This window comes from Gopherus flavomarginatus, chromosome 8 (assembly GCF_025201925.1).
Source record: "Gopherus flavomarginatus isolate rGopFla2 chromosome 8, rGopFla2.mat.asm, whole genome shotgun sequence".
In the NCBI taxonomy this organism is placed as follows: domain Eukaryota; kingdom Metazoa; phylum Chordata; order Testudines; family Testudinidae; genus Gopherus; species Gopherus flavomarginatus.
In genome coordinates, this window is record NC_066624.1 from 33,854,553 (window position 1) to 33,875,891 (window position 21,339).

At 41.9% G+C, this 21,339-nt stretch overlaps 1 protein-coding gene across 3 annotated transcripts in view; it reads left to right on the top strand.

The window, feature by feature from the left end:
* PCDH11X (protocadherin 11 X-linked) overlaps positions 1 to 21,339 on the top strand; it is a 970,783-nt gene that overhangs the window by 72,629 nt on the left and 876,815 nt on the right. Inside the window, exon 4 of one of the 3 annotated variants that reach the window (XM_050965005.1) lies at positions 11,044 to 13,593. The exons of the other annotated variants lie outside the window; for them this stretch is intronic. Within the exon in view, the coding sequence (XP_050820962.1) occupies positions 11,044 to 11,049 (6 nt within the window). The 3' untranslated portion in view covers positions 11,050 to 13,593. Of the gene's footprint in view, positions 1 to 11,043; positions 13,594 to 21,339 lie in introns of those variants that run through there. 3 annotated transcript variants of the gene reach the window in all.

The following is a 21,339-nucleotide window of genomic DNA, read 5'->3' on the forward strand; positions in this document are numbered from 1 at the left end:
AAAATATGAACAATTTTTTAATGAACCTATATAAGTATTGAAACAAGAAAGGAGTTAACTGGCCTTTGTGTTAGATTTTATTACATAAAGGGAATCATATTTTTAAGAAAAGTAAAGAGAACCAAATTAACTGTTGGTCTACAGTTCTAATAGATAGTTTTAAACAGTTAAATTTGGTCCTAATAATGAAAGACTCTGTCTCTTATATATGGAATGGCCTTATTTCCATTTAAGAATGTGAATTGGATAAAAGTGAGTGACTCAAGACAGGATAATTTGAAGTTATCAGTTAGTTCTATTAGCGAGTGGAGAGACTTAAAAAAAACTAGAAAAATCTAAATAAACTCTAAAGAAAAGCTTCTTATAGCAGCACAGTACTTTAGTTGTCATGCTCTTCACCCTTCTTCCAACCTCAGAGATGAATGGCATGTTTGAGATTAATGCAACTGTTGCTTCATGCATTCACTGATTTTGCAAAAAGCTGTAGACAGAGCTGAGACCTGATGGAGAGTAGGTTACATTAGAAACTCAAATGCTCTAGTGTTTAAAAATAAAGAATAAATGTTTCCAAATTGTGAAAAAAATGTGCTTTATCCCGGCACTAGTAGTTATTGCAATGCATCAGTTTACAAACAAAAAGCTCTCTGAAGCATAACTAGAGAAGGAACAAAATTATTTATTCAGTTTTCCCTCCCAAATTTCAGGTTGCTGGGATAAATGGGTCTCTAATCAGAACTGTCTCTGGTTTTGTTTCTGCAAAACCAAAATATCACTCAGTTATTATGAAACAAAACCCACCTTTAGTTTGACCATCCTCATTTGAAAAGGAATTGAACTATCACTGAAAACATGTATATGGACCCACTAAAGCTTTAAAATTTGGCTCCTGGCCCATCTTAGCAAATAAAACCTGGTTTGGGTTTTACACAGCTAAAAAAATGGTCCTGGATTCTGTGTTACTGCTTGGATTGGTCTAACTCAGTGCTCTTTGCTATTTTTGAAGTGGGGGCCACTTTGGTAAAAAACCTTCAATGTGAGAGCCACATCAATCCGACACAGACGGTTGAACACTCTGAGTTCTTTATTTGTTGATATGGTAATATTGCAGTTATTGGTAATATTACTTGGGGTACAGAAGGAGGTATAGGGAGGCTGGCTCTGAGAGGGGGCTCAGGGCTGGGGCACGGGCTTGGAGTGCAGCAGTGGGTGAGGGGTGCAAGCTCTGGGAGGGAGTTTGAGTGCAGGAAGGGACTCCAGGCTGGAACAGAGTGTTCGGATGCAGGAGGGGGTATGGGCTGCTGGCTCCAGGTGGGAGTATGGGGTGCAGGAGTCAGTATGGAGTGCAGGCTCTGGGAGGAGGCTCAGGGCTGGGGCTTGGGGTGCAGGAGGGAGTGAGGAATGCAAGCTCTGGGAGGCAGTTTGGGTACAGGAGGGGATTCCAGGCTGGGGCAGAATGTTCGGATGCAGGAGGGGGTATAGGCTGCTGGCTCCAGGAGTGGGTGTGGGGTGCAGCAGGAGGTATGGAGTGTGGGCTCTGGGAGGGCTATGAGCTGAGGCAGGGGCTTGGGGTGTAGGAGGGGGTATTGGGGGCTGGCTCTGGGAGGCCGCAGGTTGCGCAGTGGAAGAGCTATTCAGAACCTGCCCATGGAAGGGGGCGGCCCTGGCCCCACACCGCTCCTGGAAGGGGCCAATGTGCCCCTCCAGCCCCTGGAGGGGCATGTGGCTCTGCATGCTGCCCCTCTCTACAGGCACTGTCCCCACAACTCCCATTGGCCAAAGTTCCTTGTTCCCAGCCAATGGGAGCTGCGGGGATAGTGCTTACAGGCAGGAGCAGCCTGCGGAGACCTCTGCTACCCCATCCCTTTGTCCCACCTCCTGGAACCATGGGGGTGTGCTGGCCGCTTCCAGGAGCGGCGTGGGGCCAGGGCAGGCAGGGAACCTGTCTTAGCTGTAGCTCCACTGTCGCTGGAGAGCGCAATCGACAGGGAGCCACACTTAGGGTCCATGGGAGCCACCATTGGCTCTCAGGCCTTGAATTGAAGAACACTGGTCTAACTGATCTATAACACGATGGAAAATACTTGTAGTATTTGTTCTGATGAGATGTGCTAAATATATGTATAATTAGAGGGGAAAACACAGAAGAGAGCATTTGAAGGTTTCTCATGAAAAAACTGAAACACTTTGAGTGGCCAAAAGGAAAAGTGAATAAATAGCACAACCAGCCCAGGGCTGCTACTGCTGAAGGAATCAGAGAGACCAGTACCAGCCAAAGATGCCGTGAACCACCAAAAGGGGAGGGAATGAGGATGTTACTGGAGTGATCGAGAAGGCTGAAGAAGGAGAAGCATGATACATATGTAATACCTCTTATGTGTGTCTGAGAGGGGAGAGAAAGAATGATAATCCATGTTATTTTTTAAAAAGTAATTTCACAGTAATTATTTCATCAGTCCTAGTGACCACAAATACATGGAAACTTGTAGAATAGCAAGTGTTCTTTTGTGAAGTATTAGAAATTCATGTACTAAAGAAGCTTTTCAAAGTGATAGACTGTGAAGAGACTGTTAGGGTATGGCTACACTATGAAATTAGGTCAAATTTATAGAAGTTGATATTTTAGAAATCGATTTTATACAGTCGATTGTGTGTGTCCTCACTTAAGACCATTAACTCGGCGGAATGCATCCACAGTACTGAGGCTAGCATCGACTTTTGGAGCATTGCACTGTGGGTAGCTATCCCACAGTTTCTGCAGTCTCCGCCACCCATTGGAATTCTGGGTTGAGCTCCCAATGCCTCATAGGGAAAAAACATTGTCGCGGGTGGTTCTGGGTAAATGTTGTCAGCCCCCTCACCCCCAGCCGTGAAAGCAACAGCAATACATCATTTCTCACCTTTTTTCCTGGGTTACCCGTGCAGACGCCATACCATGGCAAGCGTGGAGCCCGCTCAGCTCACCGTCACCGTTTGTCTCCTGGGTGCTGCCAGACGTGGTACTGCATTGCTACACAGCAGCAGCTCATTACCTTTTGGCAGTACATGGTGCATTACGATTGGTAGCCTTCATCATTGTCTCCTGGGTGCTCTTTTAGCTGACCTCAGTGAGGTCGGTTGAGGGTGCCTGGGCAGATGTGTGTGCTCCTGGCTGGCCTTGGTGAGGTCAGCCAGGGGCACCTGGACATAAATGGGAGATGACAATGACTAGCAGTCATACTGCACCGTCTGCTGCCAGCCTGAGATGTATAAGAGAGATGGAATGGATCAAAACAGTAAAGAGACCAGATTTGTTTTGTATTCATTTGTATTCATTTGCTCCCCACTCCCTCCATCTCTCCATGAATAGTGGGGGGAATGATAGTTTAGTGGTTTGAGCATTGGCCTGCTAAACCCAGAGTTGTGAATTTAATCCTTGAGGGGGCCATTCTGTGTGACAACCCTGTAAGCCAACCCTGTAAACCATGTCGTGAGTCACCCCTCCTTCAGTCAGAGCAACAGCATACAATCGTTTTGCGCCTTTTTTCAGCTCAGACGCCATAGCACTGCAAGCATGGAGCCTGCTCAGATCACTGCTGCAATTATGATCACTGTAAATATCACACCCATGATCCTGCAGTATATGCAGAACCAGAACCTGCAAAAGCAAAACCAGGCAAGGAGGTGATGGCAGCGCAGTGACGAGGGTGATGAGGACATGGACACAGACTTCTCTCAAAGTACGGGCCCTGGCAATGTGGACATCATGCTGTTAATGGGGCAGGTTCTAGCCATGGAACGCCGATTCTGGGCCTGAGAAACAAGCACAGACTGGTGGGACCACATAGTGTTGCGTGTCTGGGACGATTCCCAGTGGCTACGAAACTTTGGCATGCGTAAGGGCACTTTCATGGAAATTTGTGAATTGCTTTCCCCTGCCCTGAAGCACAAGAATACCAAGATGAGAGCAGTCCTCACAACTCACACACAAGTGGTGGTAGCCCTGTGGAAGCTTGCAACACCAGACTGCTACCGGTCAGTCGGGCATCAGTTTGGAGTCGGCAAATCTACGGTGGGGGCTGCTGTGATCCAAGTAGCCAATGCAATCAAAGAGCTGCTGCTATCAAGGGTAGTGACTCTGGGAAATGTGCAGGTCATAGTGGATGGCTTTGCTGCAATGGGATTCCCTAACTGTGGTGGGACGATAGACGGAATCCATATCCCTATCTTGGCACCGGAGCACCAAGCCAGCAAGTACATAAACCAAAAGGGGTACTTTTCAATGGTGCTGCAAGCACTGGTGGATCACAAAGGATGTTTCACCAACATCAACGTGGGATGGCTGGGAAAGGTACATGATGCTTGCATCTTTAGGAACTCTGGTCTGTTTCAAAAGCTGCAGCAAAGGACTTTCTTCTCAAACCAGAAAATAACCGTTGGGGATGTTGAACTGCCTATAGTTATCCTTGGGGACCCAGCCTACCCCTTAATGCCATGGCTCATGAAGCCGTCCATAGGCAGCCTGGATTGTAGTCAGGAGCTGTTCAACTATAGGCTGAGCAAGTGCAGAATGGTGGTAGAATGTGCCTTTGGATGTTTAAAAGCGCGCTGGCACAGTTTACTGACTCGGATAGACCTCAGCGAAACCAATATTCCCATTGTTATTACTGCTTGCTGTGCACTCCACAATATCTGTGAGAGTAAGGGGGAGACATTTGTGGCGGGGTGGGAGGTTGAGGCTAATCACTTGGCCACTGATTATGCTCTGCCAGACATCAGGACGGTTAGCAGAGTACAGGAAGATGCAGTGTGCATCAGAGAAGCTTTGAAAACCAGTTTCATGACTGGCCAGGCTACGGTGTAAAAGTTCTGTCTGTTTCTCCTTGATGAAGCCAGTCCGCCCCCTCCCCCCCGGTAAGCTAACCACCCTCCCCTTCCCCCTTTGATCACTGCTTGCTGAGGCAATAAAGTCATTGTTGCTTCACATTCATCCATTCTTTATTGATTCATCACACAAATAGGAGGATAACTGCCAAGGTAGCCCAGGAGGGGTGGGGGAGAAGGGAAGCACAGGTTGGGGTGGGGGAGGAGGGAAGCACTTTAAAACACTGCTCTTTAAAACTTATTGAATGCCAGCTTTCTGTTGCTTGGGCGGTCCTCTGGCATGGAGTGGTTGGGTGCCCGGAGGCCCCCACCACGCGTTCTTGGGCATCTGGGTGAGGAGGCCATGGAACTTGGTGAGGAGGGCGGTTGGTTACACAGGGGCTGTAACGGCAGTCTATGCTCAAGCTGCCTTTCCTGAACTTCAACTATACGCCAGAGCATATCAGCATATCAGTTTGTTCCTCAAGTAGCCTCAGGATTGCCTCTTGCCTTCTGTCACCAAGCTGACGCCACCTATCATTTTCAGCCCGCCACCTGTCCTCACGTTCATATTGTGCTTTCCTGGACTCTGACATTGTCTGCCTCCACACATTCTGCTGGGCTCTTTCAATGTGGGAGGACTGCATGAGCTCAGAGAACATTTCATCATGAGTGCATTTTTTTTTTGCCTTCTAATCTTTGCTAGCCTCTAGGAAGAAGATAGTGTGAACGTTGAAACATTTGCAGCTGGTGGAGGAATAAAAAGGGGGAGTGGTAGTAAAAAAGACACATTTTAGAGAACAGTGGGTAGACTCTTTTCACGGTAAACCTTGCTGTTAACATTACATAGCACATGTGCTTTCGGTACAAGGTCACATTTTGCCTCTTATTGAAGGTATGCCAGTTTGAGAGAGATCTTTCATTCAGGGCTAGGCAACAGAATTTGGCTTGCAGACAGCTATGGTAAGACACCGTCTTTTGGCTTCTTTAACCAACATGTGGGAATTGTTTCAGACAGCAGCGCCTTCATTTCCCATACCAAGCAGCCATTGGGTTGGCCATTTAAAATGGATTGGCCATTTGAAAGGAGGAGAGGCTGCAGTTTTCGGGTTAATATTCAGCACAAACCCAACTAACCCCTCCTCACACACAAACCCAATTCTCTGGGATGATCGCATCACCCCTCCCCCCCACGGCGTGGCTAACAGTGAGGAACATTTCTGTTCAGCCACAGGCAAACAACCGAGCAGGAATGGGCACCTCTGGATGTCCCCTTAATAAAATCACCCTATTTCAACCAGGTGACCAGGAACAATATCACTCTCCTGAGGGTAACACAGAGAGATAAAGAACGGATTCTGTTTGAATGCCAGCATGTGGTCCCGGTGTTTGCTGCCATACTTTGTTATGCAATGATTCCAGACTACGTGCTACTGGCCATACCATGGAGGATGGAATAAGGCTGCCCTCCCCAGAAACCTTTTGCAAAGGCTTTGGGAGTACATCCAGGAGAGCTTTATGGAAATGTCCCTGGAGGGTTTCCACTCAAGCCATGTTAATAGACTTTTCCAGTAGCTGTACTGGCCGTGAATGCCAGGGCAAATTAATCATTAAACACGCTTGCTTTTAAACCATGTATAATATTTACAAAGGTACACTCACCAGAGGTCCCTTCTCCGCCTGGCGGGTGCGGGAGGCAGCCTTGGGTGGGTTCTGGGGGTACTGACTCCAGGTCCAGAGTGAGAAACAGTTCCTGGCTGTCGGGGAAAATGGTTTCTCCGCTTCCTTGCCGTGAGCTATCTTCAACCTCCTCCTCATCATCTTCCTCATCCTCAAAACTAGCATTCCTGTTGCATGCTACTCCATTGACAGAGTCGAAGCACAGGGGTGGGGTAATGGGGCTGCATCACGTACAGTGGCATGCAGCTCATCATAAAAGCGGCATGTCTAGGGTTCTGACCGGGAGTGGCCATTTGTCTCTCTGTTTTTTTTGGTAGGCTTGCCTCAGCTCCTTAAGTTTCACGCGGCACTGCTGCGGGTCCCTGATATCGCCTCTGTCCTTCATGCCTTTGAGATTTTTTCAAATGTTTTGGCATTTCGTCTTTTGGAACGGAGTTCTGATAGCACAGATTCGTCTCCCCATGCAGCAATCAGATCCCATACCTCCCGTTTGATCCATTCTGGAGCTCTTTTGCGATTCTGGGACTCCATCATGGTCACCTCTGCTGATGAGATCAGCACTCACCTGCCAGTCGCCATGCTGGCCAAACAGGAAATGAGATTCAAAAGTTCACGGGCCTTTTCCTGTCTACGTGGCCGGTGCATCGGAGTTGAGAGCGCTGTCCAGAGCGGTCACAATGGAGCACTCTGGGATAGCTCCCGGAGGCCAGTACGTCGAATTGTGACCACACTATCCCAAATTGGACCCGGCAAGGTTGATTTCAGTGCTAATCCCCTCGTTGGAGGAGGAGTACCGAAATCGATTTTAACAGCCCTTGAAGTAGAAAATAACGGCTTTGTCGTGTGGACGGGTGCAGGGTTAAATCGATCTAATGCTGCTAAATTCAACCTAAACTCGTAGTATAGACCAGGGCTTAGTAATAATGCACTGTTTTCCAGGATAGGACAATCAGGGACTTATAAAATAGAGGTGACAGTGAGTGTCTTCCAAGTCATCAGCTTTTTATTAGCCAACTTTGCTAGTCATGTTGGGGGGCAGGGTATATTTGTTTGCTATAAAGCAAACTTCAACAGCAGAAGGATCAGGTTTTAAGTCAATAGGACTTTTGCCATTAAGCTTAGTGGGAGTAGGGTAAAACTTTCAATACAATACACTGATAAGGTTGCACATGTATCGCATTTCTCTCCGCATTTGTCATTCTGTACTCACAATAGGTAGTGAATAAACATAGGCAGAAAGAGGCAATATGAGTTGGCATATGGTTTATGTATTGACGTAGAGCACAATTTTCTAAGTTGGGTGGCCAAACATTTGTTTAAAAAGCAGGTGCCTCAAATGGATATCTGGACATCAACTTACATATATGAAGAGTGCTCTAAAGTAAATGCCATATTTGAAAACTGAGGCCAAAGAGACAATATGCCAAAAGACTTCTTTAAAACTTTGCAATCTTTTCCTGTACTATACTTCCTCTCCTTGTCCTTTTCACATTCCTGTAGATGTTCTTGTCCAAAAGAGGCTCCACATTCCCCCCTGCCCCACCGCCAGGTTAAGTCCTGGGAGCTGAGGAATGCTGGTCAGTCAACACTGCTTCCCATCAGCTGGCCAGAGACTCCCAGCAGGAGGGCCTACCTAATGTCCCTTAGTGAGTGTCTCCCTCCCTTGCTGCTAGGACGGTCCCCCTTCACTGGGAGTCCCATCAAGTTCCCTCACCTGTTGAGGCAGGTGGATGGCATTTCCTGAAGGACATGCAGTGATTATATTAGGGTCCTGTGATTTTTTTCTAACATCACTCCTTATTCTGAGATGTAGAAATTAGAACAAATATTTCCTCATCTGCCCTCAGAAAGCAAAGGAAAGCACAACTGAGCATGAGAGCAGCTCAGTGGGAGAGTTAGGTCAATAACATCAGCTGTATTTTTGTAAGAAGAATGATTGATTTCCAGCAGATGTTTTTAAACAGAAATAGTCAAGTAAACTTAGTATTTACATAGATTCAGATTAATACATAGGGTGATCTGGTTCAAATTTAATCCACATTTTTAGCGATCATAGTTATAAATATCATGTGGGTCTGCAGTGGCCTACAGTATGCGAGATGAGTTTAGTGCAGTGGTCCCCAACCTTTTTGTCTGGCGGGTGCCAGATGAAGGACCATGGTGGCGGTGGAGCATCCACCGAAATGCCACCGAAACGCCGCAGAAATTCAGTGGCATTTTGGCGGATGCTCCACCGCCAGCCAGGACACGGGTGCATTTAGATGCCCCCGGAGGCAGGCACTGCATTGGGGACCCCTGGTTTAGTGCTTCTTTCTAGTTCCCACTGGACCAATGTCCACAACCATAGAGAAACAAACAAGTGCCTCCACCAGAATTGTCACTACTGTTGTTACTAACATGAGCATGGAAGTCGGACTGAACAGGCATAGAGACTGAACTCCTGTCTGGCTCCAAGTCAGAATTGAGCCATGTTGGCTGAGCAGTGTGGGAAATGTGCACTACCACTGCCAGCAGTGTAGCAGTTCTATTTATAGAAGCCTTCAGTTACCAGGGCTATCAGTCAGACAGTTTTCATCAGCATGTACACTCACAGATATGAAGGACATAGGAATGGCACAGATGTTTTTCTCTAACACTTGGTATTTGGGGACACTAGCTGAGATCTTCAAAGAGGCCTAAGGGAGTTAGACATTCTACTCCCACTGAATAAAAATAAATAAAATGGGAGCTAGACACCTTGTAAATAAACTGCCTTTGTTGGACTTAGTGCCATGCTCACTCCTGGTGGCTTCAGTGCACTTGCACTCACACCAGTGGTGAATTTGGCTCAGTGTGGCTATGTTTCTAAATGTGACTGTGAAAATGATATTGTGGGGTTCCATATTTATTTCTCAATTATTCTGAGAACCACGTTAGCTTAGTTTACAAGTAAAAGCACAGTCCTCTCCCCCACTCACATACTAATAGCTCTGCAATCCCATGCTGTGGTCTGTTTAGACTGGTATCCTGTCACAGACCGTAACCAGTATCAGATACTTAAGAGAAAGTTCAGGAAACCCTATCACAGGCAATTATGGGATCATTTGTCCCCGGAGAACGTTTGTTTCTGAACCTCGTGGTTGGATGTTAGCTTACAGTCTTCAAAAAGTTTTGCTTATTTGTAAGTATTTGCTATGGTATTTCTAATTATTCTTGTTGTTTTGTTCCCTTTCTGGCTTGAACATCATCGCTGGTAACCCTGGCCCAATCGAAGTGTACTGCCAGATATGTGCAGTTAAGTAGCAGTTGTGAACATCTTGAGATGTTCTGCGCTTGAAGCTTAAAGCACATTCTGAATCTCTCACTAATGTACATAAGAAGTTCTACTGAAGTAAGGCTGGTCAAAAGAAGGAATTTTTGTCCATGGGAAGTTTAGAAAATCTCTTTTTATTTCTTGGGAAAATGTTTCAGTTTTTCAATTAAAAGTGAAAATGGAAAATTGGACAGAAAAATTTCAGTTTGGATTTTTCATTTTCTTCCTCTCTCTTCCCCTCCCCCGAGGCAGAAAAATAAAGAGAGATTGGGGGAATTGGAAAAAGGAAGGGAGCCAGGAAACTGAAAAAAATCAGTTTTTATTGAGAAAATTCGAAATTCTGAATGATAGCAAAACATCACTTTAGTCTGAAATTTATCACATTTCACTCAATACGTTCAGAAAGTATAGCTGTTGAGAATGTGCCATGTTACTCTTTTCTGCTCATGATATCACTTCGATTTGTTTCATAATCATAGTTCATAATATGATTTTGATCATCAATGAGGTCTGATTTTTGTTTACCATGATTTCTCCCATTTATTTCATCCCTTATTCTCTCGCAGAATTTTTGACAATCACTGATAGTGATGGGCAGCCTACGGCAATGTCCTAACCACTGGCTGGTGTTTTCTTGGTGAGCTTGTTTCCCGATAGCATTTTCTTGCCTATTGAGACAGTTGATCTGATCAGCCATTCACTTCCCCAACTTTTGCTAATACTGATACACTTGATTGGTGGTGCCAGGATTGGAGCAAAGTGACTTTTTGGAGCAAAGTTTTACATTCTTGTGAACTGTGGCCTGGAAGCATGTCAAGTGTCTGCTGAAAACCCGTCAAACACAATTACATGCTTTTGCTCATGTGCTCTTCTTCTAGATACATTTTAGTAGAAGCAGCTAGGGACTCAGTTTTTGCTCTGGTTATATAAATTAATGGGAGGACTGATAATGTACTACTACTTAGTATGCCTACTATTCCTCTGACTTCTGTTCTCAAATTTGGTGTTTGTATGTATGCATACACAAACATGTGCAATGTGTGTATATATATATATATATATAATCCTTTAGTCAAAAATTGTTGTGGAAGTACACTTCAACACTTGGAGTACCCCACAAAACACAGAGGTATTGACCTAGTTGAAATTTAACAGGCAAACTTTTATGGTATACGGGATGCAGGAAATGATGCAGGAAAGGGCTTTTCTCATGCTGTTTCTCTGTTTGCCAGCTCTGAACGTCATCGCATCTGATGTTATGTACTGAAGTCGTACGTGTACACAATGATGTTAAGCCAGCAAACATGAAAACATGGAAATAGCACGAGAAAGCCCTTTGTCCTGTCTCTGATTGCCGAAGAATTTTATCGTCTGATCTCCAGAGGGGTTTGGAAGTGGCGCTGAACTGTTCAAGCTGCCCTACTGAAAGGTATCCAGGGCAAGATTTTTTTTTTTTTTAAAGAAAGATAGACAAAGAGACTTTAGTTTGTTGTGCTATAGTGATCTATAATGTTGTTTTGCAAAGAAAAATAAACGTAATATGACCCATCAGTCTGTGTGTATGATGGTTATGATAAGATAAATCTATTGTTTTTCTTATGTTGCTTGTAAACACATTCTTGTTCCAGGACCTTTGTCCTTATTTATTTGTGTTGAAACAATTAGTTGTGTTTTTAATGTCTATATATATTGAAAAAGGGAGCAATAAATTTTATGCATACTTAAAAAAGAAAGAGAATGTAAAGTTCTTTATACTCCCTGCATTTTTTCAAATCAAGTACATGTTATCGCTTTACTTGTATCACCATAAGCCATGTTGTGAATTAATTATTATTTATAGTTATTTCCACAAGATTTTTAATACTGATATTGCTGCTATGGATCATAACTACAAATGATCAAATCATTGCTGTTTATTTTTATAGGCTCAATAGGAATAGTGGGAAAATAATTACTTCCTGCTTACTTATTCACAAAACTACTACAGTAAGCATTCACCTTTTAAATTACTGGCAAGTGTTCACGTAACTTTTTAACTAAACATTATTTTACCTTATGCTTGCTGAAATCTTGATAACTTCTGTATACCGGGTGCCATATTCTTAATCTTTTCAAATACTTTTAAAAATAAAATAAAAAGGTTTGCTCTTAGAGTGATAAAGTAGAAAATACCTTAAATTTGATTACACCTAAAAATTATTGCATCTTTAGCCAGCACAAGGAAAAAAGTGCAGGCTTTTGTTGTTGTCCTCGTTTGGGGTTATTTTACTATTTTTGGTTAACATTTATTTTTGTAAAGTTAAATTGCTTTACATTAGCATTTGTTGTTTAGCACATCTGATTTAGCAGATAAAATTTGCTTAATGCGTTCAGTTGCAACTTGGTTATTGGTTCCTGTATATCTATTGAACCATATTTTAGGCAATAATGCTTAAAAGGGTGTGTGCATCATTTAACAATATTAGTGTTTTATATAAAATACAAAATTTCTTAGGAAGCAGAAGGAGTATAAAGAACCCTGTTTTCTGCACTTATATGAAGACTCATATGACATTAGTTTATTAGAATAAAAGGGGGTATAGTCTTTGATTTTTAACTCAGCTGTATACAATGTGTAATTTTCTTTAAATGGAAAAATTTATTAATGATTCATCAGTTAGACTACCAAATGGAATTCTCACATGCTACTGTATGTTTGATGTAAAAGTATTTAAAACAGGCTTGTACATAAATGTTTCCATTGCTCAGTTCTCGGATTGCAAAGTGTCTACAATGACATTCCCTTCACATTTGCTATCTGGCTCTTTTTAAAAAAAAATGGTTATTTGGCTATCTGGTCTGTAAAATATAATAAATTTTATTAATAATGAATTATGTATTGTAATTTAGCATATTGTATTGCATAAGCATAGAGATGACTGTTGTAGAAGAATATTTCATTTGTTATAGTGAAATCTTTTTCCTGGGAAGAAGATGATTTATTTACAAGACAGTTTCACCATTCGTATTCATACTCCCTTTGCTGTACTAATTCTGCAAGTTAATTGAGCAACAAGTTTCAACAGTAATGGTATTTATTGAGTTTTCCTTCAGCACCACAATTTAGCCAGTTCTTTTGGCTTGTTGCCTGCATTTTACAATGTTGAGATGGAGGGAAGTCTTTATATTTAATGTACTCTTATGGATGACATTGAGTCTCAGTGAGAGAATTTGGTCTAACAAATGTGATCAGCACCTTCTCCTATAACTACTTTTTGCTTAAATACCACATAATGTGGGTCGTTAATAAAAGGAAACACCCAAAGTCTTCTATGGTTTGAAGAACTGACTTCCGTACCCACTAGTGCAGTTCAGCAGGAACTCAGCTAGGTTTCAGAATACTTTTTTTGGATGACTTCTGTGGGTACTGAGGCTGTAGACGATCCATAGGTAAAACTCAAAGGTGAAATGTTCAAGTTTGATTAGGATAAGCGCCCAAAAGTTAACTTTGAGTCTTGGAAATAATGAGTTGGAAATATTGTGAGAACAAGCTCTCTCATTCAATTCCTGGCACTTCCACTTTTGCTGTCGGTTGGAAAATTTTCAAGAGCTACTTTTTTCTGGTTACGATGCCAGTTATAAAGTGTAAATGGGAGGGAAAAACATGATTTTATAACTTTAAAAAGGCTAGATTTAGAGAAGGTTCAGTAGGCTGTTTGTTTTTTTTAAAGCCAGTAACTCATCTGTGGGTGGAAAAGTTAGGTTAGGAGTAAAGCCCAGATCCTCAGTGAATGGTATTTAGGCTCTTACTCCCACTAAGGTTTGTGCCTAAATCTCTCTTTATGCCTACTTCACTCCTCAGGTGATTCAGGACCAAATCCATCAAAACATGATGTAGCTAATGCACAAGGAAAACAGAACTTTTAAAGAATTTTTTTCAAGTCCCATACCTGATCACTATTTTTTTTAATGGGACAGTCCCTTCTGTTCTTCGTAGTTGTGCATTTTAATTTTTGTTTTCTTACATCTATGAATTAGTTAAAAAACAAAAACAAAAAAAACCCTCCTTGGCAGACTGGCAGAAGACTTGTTCTGAGAGCTCTTTCCCCATAAGTGGTCTCATGGTACATTCTCACTAAGGTCTCATCTTCATCGAAGGCCACTTTCTAAATATGTACAGGTCAGTTTAGTTCTATACTGATCTTAGAGAGGCGACGGATAATTGGAGTGCAAATCCAGAGAAAAATATTCTGCGGATAAGTACTTTTTGAACTTTTAATGAGGATTTGTGTCCTGATACAGAGCTAAGTTTATGTGATTGCTGAGCCAAAATCAGTGTGATTCCTATGTTACATTCACCAATAGAAGTGCTGCTTCCTGCTGAATAGAACCCACAGTCAATGAAGACAAAAGTTTTGAACAAGTGAAAATATAGTAAATCATACAAATGCTGCTTTTTTAATGGAAGACTAAACATATTTTCTTTTGCAATAGCCATCACATATTTATCTTAGTTTGAAACTTGGCTATACTGAAACTTCAGAATTTAGATTTTATTATTAATCACCATAATCTCAACAAACCTTGTGAAGATGTGTATCTGTATTCAGTGTATATGTCACTCCTGTTGCCATTGCTGGGAGTTGTGTTTGTGTATAGAAGGGATACTAGAAATATTCTTTCAGCTGGTTCAGGAAACCAATAACAGATTAGGTAAGCTTTACTGATTTTAGCCCTACAACACAAATAGCCAAAGATGGCCCTCAGATATTGTTCTTCTGCTTCCTCTGGCATGTTATCGATGCCTGGATTATATGTGAATACTTGTCTACCAAAGTTTAGTACCATTCATAATCTCAAACAGATTTCTTATTGTTTACTCTGATTTCAAGTGAATAACAATAAGGAACGGGAGGGAGAGGTAATGTCTTTTATTGGACCAACTTCTGTTGGTCCAAGAAAAGCTTTCATGCTTATACAGCTCTTTTCCGGGTCTTCACCTTTTTCAGGTTGTCATCATCTTCTGAAGAGCTCTGTGTAAGCACAAAAGCTTGACTTTTTCACCAACAGAAGTTAGTCCAATAAAATACATTATCTCACCCAACTTGTTTTCTAATATCCTGAGACCAATACAGCTACAGCATCAGTGCAAACAAGGGAAAGCTAATATTAAAGATCACACATGGCATGTAAAATGCATCTTGTGTGAAAGCTCCATGTAAATTCTCTGTCATAACAAAGAAGTTATTAGTCTTGGAGGGAATTTGTTGTAGTCCTGAATTTCATTATGCAGAGGACTGCTAATGTATAATAGGTTATTGTCAAAAACTAAGCTGGTATGTGATATAAATTTTTTTAACATATACTGTAATGCAGGTCTCATTTTCTTATGCATTTCAATGTTTTCTGTTATCATGCTGCATATATTTATGGTACATCCTGGTCTTAAGTATTATTTGTAAAATATTTTTTAACAAAGATTTTTTTAAATATATTTTTTTGCTTTCAAACTGAATTACAAGCACTGTTCCTTTTATGTCTTATTTATCTACTTCTAAAATAAATTCTGTTTGAAGACTACTTGAATACCCTTTGGAGAAGAACTATTTTTAAATTCTGCTATCGGTCTATAAATATCTACTATAAAATATATGGACACGCGCGTGCACACACACACACACACACACATTGTTTTGACAGAGATTAGGAAGAGAAATTATTAAATCCACTTTACCACAAGTGAAATATTGTAAATGTTTTAGTGATCTCTAAGAAAGAACACCTCTCCCAAGACCGTATACTCTAGAGCAGCAGTTCTCAACCTGTGGCCCGTGGGCCGCTTGTGGCCCAATCAGTACACAGCTATGGCCCATGTGACATCCTCAGGGCCATAGAGGTAGTATTGGATGTGGCCCATGTGGCCCACAATGGTAAATAGGTTAAGAACCACTTCTCTTGAGTAGCTCAGCTGTTTTCTGTCTTTCCTACTAAAGGATTAATTACTTACCCAGGGAACATTCAAGAATGTTCAAGAATCATCTTCTAGTGGGCTGGAAAAGTTACTATTAGATGTGGTATGTGTGTATGCACATGCAACACAATATGTAGTATATATAATATATTATCTAGCATGTAAGTTTACATGTGTCTGTATCTATCTCTTTCATATCAGAACAAAAATGAGCACCTGCAAAATGAGAGAGAGAGACAAACTCTCTGTAGTGCAGTGATTATGGTACTGGCACAGATTGAAGTCTTTACCCTCCCTGAGGCAGCTCTTCATGGCACAGTTTTGCATCCCAGAGCATTCCGCATGTGGCAAAGCAGGGACTTGGACCTGTGTCTCCCACATCTCAGGACAGTGGCTTAACCACCAGGTTACAGAGAGTGTCTCTGTCTCTCTCTTTGTGAAAACTTCCTGATGACAATTTTGTTGACGCTGATACGGTTCCAGTTTTGCTAAAACAATTTCAACCAGCTCTACTTACTGTATAAATATATACACGTACGTACAAAATTTACATTTAGATAGTGAAATCACACACGTGGATTTTTCATATTTAGTAAGTTTGCTGTCACCTTAGGAGCTTTTTTGTAAAGTGAGGAATTTTGCAGTGGTAGATAGAATATTTCTACTACCTTTGAACCAGGGTTTTGAACCATTTCAGCTTTATGATAGGTGTGGATAAATGCTGCAGCCTATTCAGCAAGTAACACTTTATTTTGTGAATGAGAGTTGTATGATGCTGTCAAAGAAATGAGGTTTGACTTTTCTCATGAAGCTGAATGTGCATACACACATACCACTGAAATAGGCAGTTGCATTTTAGCCTGTATCCTCATCAGATATTTCATCATTCTTAGGTCAAGGGAGGGCACCCTTTACTGGGCTGGATAACTTTACTTTAGTTCTATGTTTGTTTCTAGAATATGATGTTAGATTTTGTTCTTGAGCTGATTGCTCCAGTCTAGCCCCAGATATGCATCAGGGACTTCACTGGTTATTTGCCAAGGTGAATGTTACCAAGTACTAATAATTGAAGCACATAATCAATGTTACAAGCTACTTAAATACCAACAAAGCAAATGTTAAATATCTGGGGTAAATGTCATTCAGTTTGTCAAACAACCTCTTCACTAGTAGAAATGGAACCATGACACTGCATGGTGAAATGCTTTCTAGAGATGTACATAGTTATCACTGAGTGCTGCCTTGTAATCACTCTGTGTTTGGGGAGTTTGCCAACATTCAAGACCTAACTGGAATACTTCTCTTTGTGTTAATGGGACTTTCTTGTATACGTTTATGTAAGTGGATAGTTTTCATTTTCTTAGACTTAAGAACACACTCATGTTTGTAGAGGTGAAGGTTCTTACACTCCTATATGTGAAGAAGCAGGACTCGAGTCTCGAATTAATTCATCCATAAGAAACATTTCAAGGGAAATAGGTAGAATCTAAAAATATTATGTAATCTTGTCCTACTTGTTTAATTGAAAGTAACTGTCTCACAGCAGTGCAGAGCTAAAGGACCTGGGTCCTGATCCTGCAACTGAAGTCAATGGGGCTCCATGCAAGCAAAGGGGACTGTCTGCTCGAAGTTGGTTGCAAGGTCAGAACCTTGTTTGGGAAGAAGAGTTGGGATGGCAGAAATATCTTGTTATTGTGTGCTGTCCAGTAGTGTTTGTTATTTTGAAATGCATGCTCAAACTTTTTGCAGATAAAACACTATGAGGCAGATGCTCATACCTTTACTCGCCCACAACTTTCTCTGCAACCAGTCCTATTATCTCTCTCCACAATGAGTATCTTTGAAATCAGTGGGATGTTTTGTGGAATAAGGACTATTCAGCATGAGTTAGGTTGGCAAAATCTGGCCCTATATGTTCAAGTTGTTCTAAATCCAAATGTTTTAACTATCTGTAGAAGATGCTAGAAAGGTGATTCTAGAATAAGACATCTTAAATGTATCACTTGGTTGATTTGAATTGGATTCGTAGAAAGTTATGCATATTGGACAAAAAGGAAAAGCAAAGGAAAAAGTATGTGAGATGCTCCTCTTTGTTACATCCACTGAAGGAGGTAGTTTCACTTGCTAAGGACAGCACTGTCAGGGACTTAGCTGAATCATTTAAAAGTAGGGTTGCCAATTTTCTAATTGTACAAAGCTAAACATCTTTGCCCCACCCTTTGCCCCGCTCCTTCCACAAGCCCTGCCCTTCTCTGAGGCCACACCCCTGCTCCTTCCATCCCCCCTCCCTCTATCACTTGCTGTCTCCCACCCTCACTTCCTTGCTCATTTTCATCAGGCTAGGACAGAGGTGCAGGGTGAGGGCTCTGGGATGGGTCTGGGATGAGGGGTTTGGGGTGCAGGAGGTGGCTCTGGGTTGGAGGGGTGGAGCTGAGGGGTTTGGTGGGTGGGAGGTGGCTTTGGGCTCTGGCAGGAGATTGCGGTGTGGGTGCAAGCTCTGGGAGGGAGTTGGGTGCGGGATGGGACTCAGGACTGGGGCAGGGAGTTGGGGTGCACGAGGGGGTGCAGGCTCCAGGAGGTAGTTTGGGTACAGGAAAGGGCTTAGGGTTGGGGCAGGGACTTGGAGTGTAGGAGAAGGTGTGGGCTCTGGAAGGGAGCTTTGGATTGAAGCAGCAAGAAGAACTTGCACAGAGAGCATCGCTGTAATTGTATCTTCCTGTCATAAAGGCCTGGATACAGATGTGCATTAGCCACAGAAAACTGCCTTTCCAAAACTATATTCTTCACAGGTTTCAAGTTACCTTTGAGGCAGAAGCAGAGGAGAAGAACTCGAGACCTAACTCTTTTCAGGTTTAGTTGTCTAAGGAGTTGTCCCATCAAAGTGCAAACCAAAAAATTCACCTGTCTACCCAAGTGCCTTGTATAAATTAACAGCAACACAGGCTTAGTTGGATGAAGGCAATGCCTGCTGCTGGCCACTCAAGACTGAATTTGGTCAGCTTACTAAACAACAAGAAAGCTGACATGCTAGTTCCTGGCATAAAAGTCAAGTACATATGGTGTGTCAGAAAAATGCTGTGACTTTTGATGGGTGTCAGGATGTACAATCTTAAAATGTGTAAAGTCAGAGCTGAAGGGGTAAATGTTCAGTGTGGAGATCGCCTTTCAGAATCCATAAGTGTTTTATAAATTAATATATATAAACACATCACCTTCCACAAAAATGGAGCCATCTCTGGGGTGATAGAGCATTGCAGCAATTTACTAATTCATAACTATCTGAGCTGTGATTTTCAAAGAAATCTAAAGGTGCCTAACTCCTAGTGGTTTGAGTATTGGCCTGCTAAACCCAGGGTTGTGAGTTCAATCCTTGAGTGGCCACTTAGGGATCTGGGGCAAAATCAGTACTTTGTCCTGCTAGTGAAGGCAGGGGTCTGGACTCAATGACCTTTCAGGGTCCCTTCCAGTTCTAGGAGATAGGATTGAGTTTCAATGGGATTTGGACACTTAAGTGTCACAGGCTACTTTGAAAACATCAGCCATAAGAGCTCAACGTAAAAGGTGGAAAAAAAGTTTAAATGTATTGAAAGAGCTTGGCAAATTTTAGGTTGTTCCTCAGAGTGACCATATGCCTTCAATGTACTTGGGTTAGTGATTGCAGCCTTTGCTATGTCTCTAGGGAAAATCTGGCATTAAAGGGTACTATAAATCAGCCTCAGAAAAGAGAAGTTGAACACCCTCCTCCTGAAAATGGTTCACAACATCATCAATCTCACTGAAATTGAAAGGGACCGAACAAAGATTGTACCCCAAAAGATCTATGCTCAAACTTATTTGAGTAGAGTGCTCAGCCAGCCAGTCTTGATAAGAAAAAAATCCCTAAAACAGCCCTAGTGAGGCCTTCATGTGCTCAGGAATCAGGCCACTATGGTAGAGAGTGAGCTCTCTCAGGAAGCCCCTCCAAAGCTTTTACTTTGTGGTTTCTAATGAAAAAAAAAATGCAGCAGACTAGAAGAGAAAATAACACACTGGCCAGGGCTAGCACAGACGCACCAAAAGCAAGGAAGGGTTACTTATTCCCTGACAGCCCACCCAGCAAGTAGGCTGAGATCTCACCACAGGAGACAATCTTGTCTCTACCTTAAAGTCTCTGTACAGTGTCAACCTGTCTACATCTCTGCCCTTTTTCCTTCTATAGTGCTGGTCTTGTACTATGCTCTGCTGTGTCATCCCATCTCACCAAAGCCTTCATCCCCTTCTCCAAATTGCATGCCTCTTGTCATGCTTCTTCCTAAATATTCTATTAAGCATTTCAAACACACGTGTAATGCAACATTATCATCCTGTCTCTTGTCCACCATTGCGCAGCTGCACTAATACTGCATCCAAGAATAATTACAATAAATAAATCCAGCATGAATTGATACTGCACCGGTATATTTGGGACAGTTATGTGACTAGCTTGCTGTATCACTAGTTTAAACAAAGTATTTTCCCCTGTGTACCTCATTCTGTTCTGTGATGCCTTCTCATCCAGGGAGATAAACAGTTAAACATTGTAGAATTTAAATAGTTCTTTGTCTCTTTAGAAGGAGATTTATCTGACCCTGAATCTCCAGCTAGCATAAGAGCATCCAAAAGGGACATGGCATCTCATCTTTTTAAAAGGATCACAGAAAAAAAAATCTTACTGCTTTCCTGGAGAGGATTATTTAGCTCATATTCCCATTTACGGAGCTTACATCTTTCTAACATTTTACGTCCAAGGAGGGATTTGTCCACCCCTCCTTCTGTACTTCTCTACTAATGCTACAGTATGTTGTTCTGAAAAAAAAAAATACCATACCCTAGAGTGCCCTAAAATCAGAGTACACATACATCATTATTACAAATGTTAAAATACAGAGCTATTTACTAATGGTGGGATTTTCAAAATCACTCAGTACCTAATGCCCATTGATTTCAATCGGACTTAGGCACCCAAGTACCTTTTAAAAATCTGGTCCTAAGTGTCTTATCCTACAGTCTTTTACTCACATGTGCAATATTTGTCCATGTGAATAATTTAATTTACTCCAGTAGGTCTAAGTACGTGAGATAGGACTACTCAAGTGAGTAAGGGTTTCAGGATCAATCCCCAAATCATGTTGTTCCTTGATGCTAGCTGAACATTCAAATTAGTCTTTATTGTATAACCATTTGGGATTTTTTTCTAATCATTTTATTTATAGGTGTTTTCATTTTGATTCTCTTTAATTCTGCCAGCCTAAGTGTTGATTAAGGAGACATCATCACAATTGCCCTATTCACAGATTAAGAAATGAATCAAACCTTTTCAAAAGCTCAGCATGAAGGCTGGATATTGAAAGCAGATAGAAATGGATCATGCAGTCAATAACAATACTTAGGAGGGCTTAGTTGGGGGAAAAACATTCTTTTGAAATGTTCTATATACAAGATATAAAGCAGCACAATTATCTGTTTGCTTTCAGCAACCGAGAATGATTTATTAGTTACAGTAGTTTGGCTTTGAAACACTAAACACAGATAAGAGAGCACGTGCTCAGTTGTTTAAGGA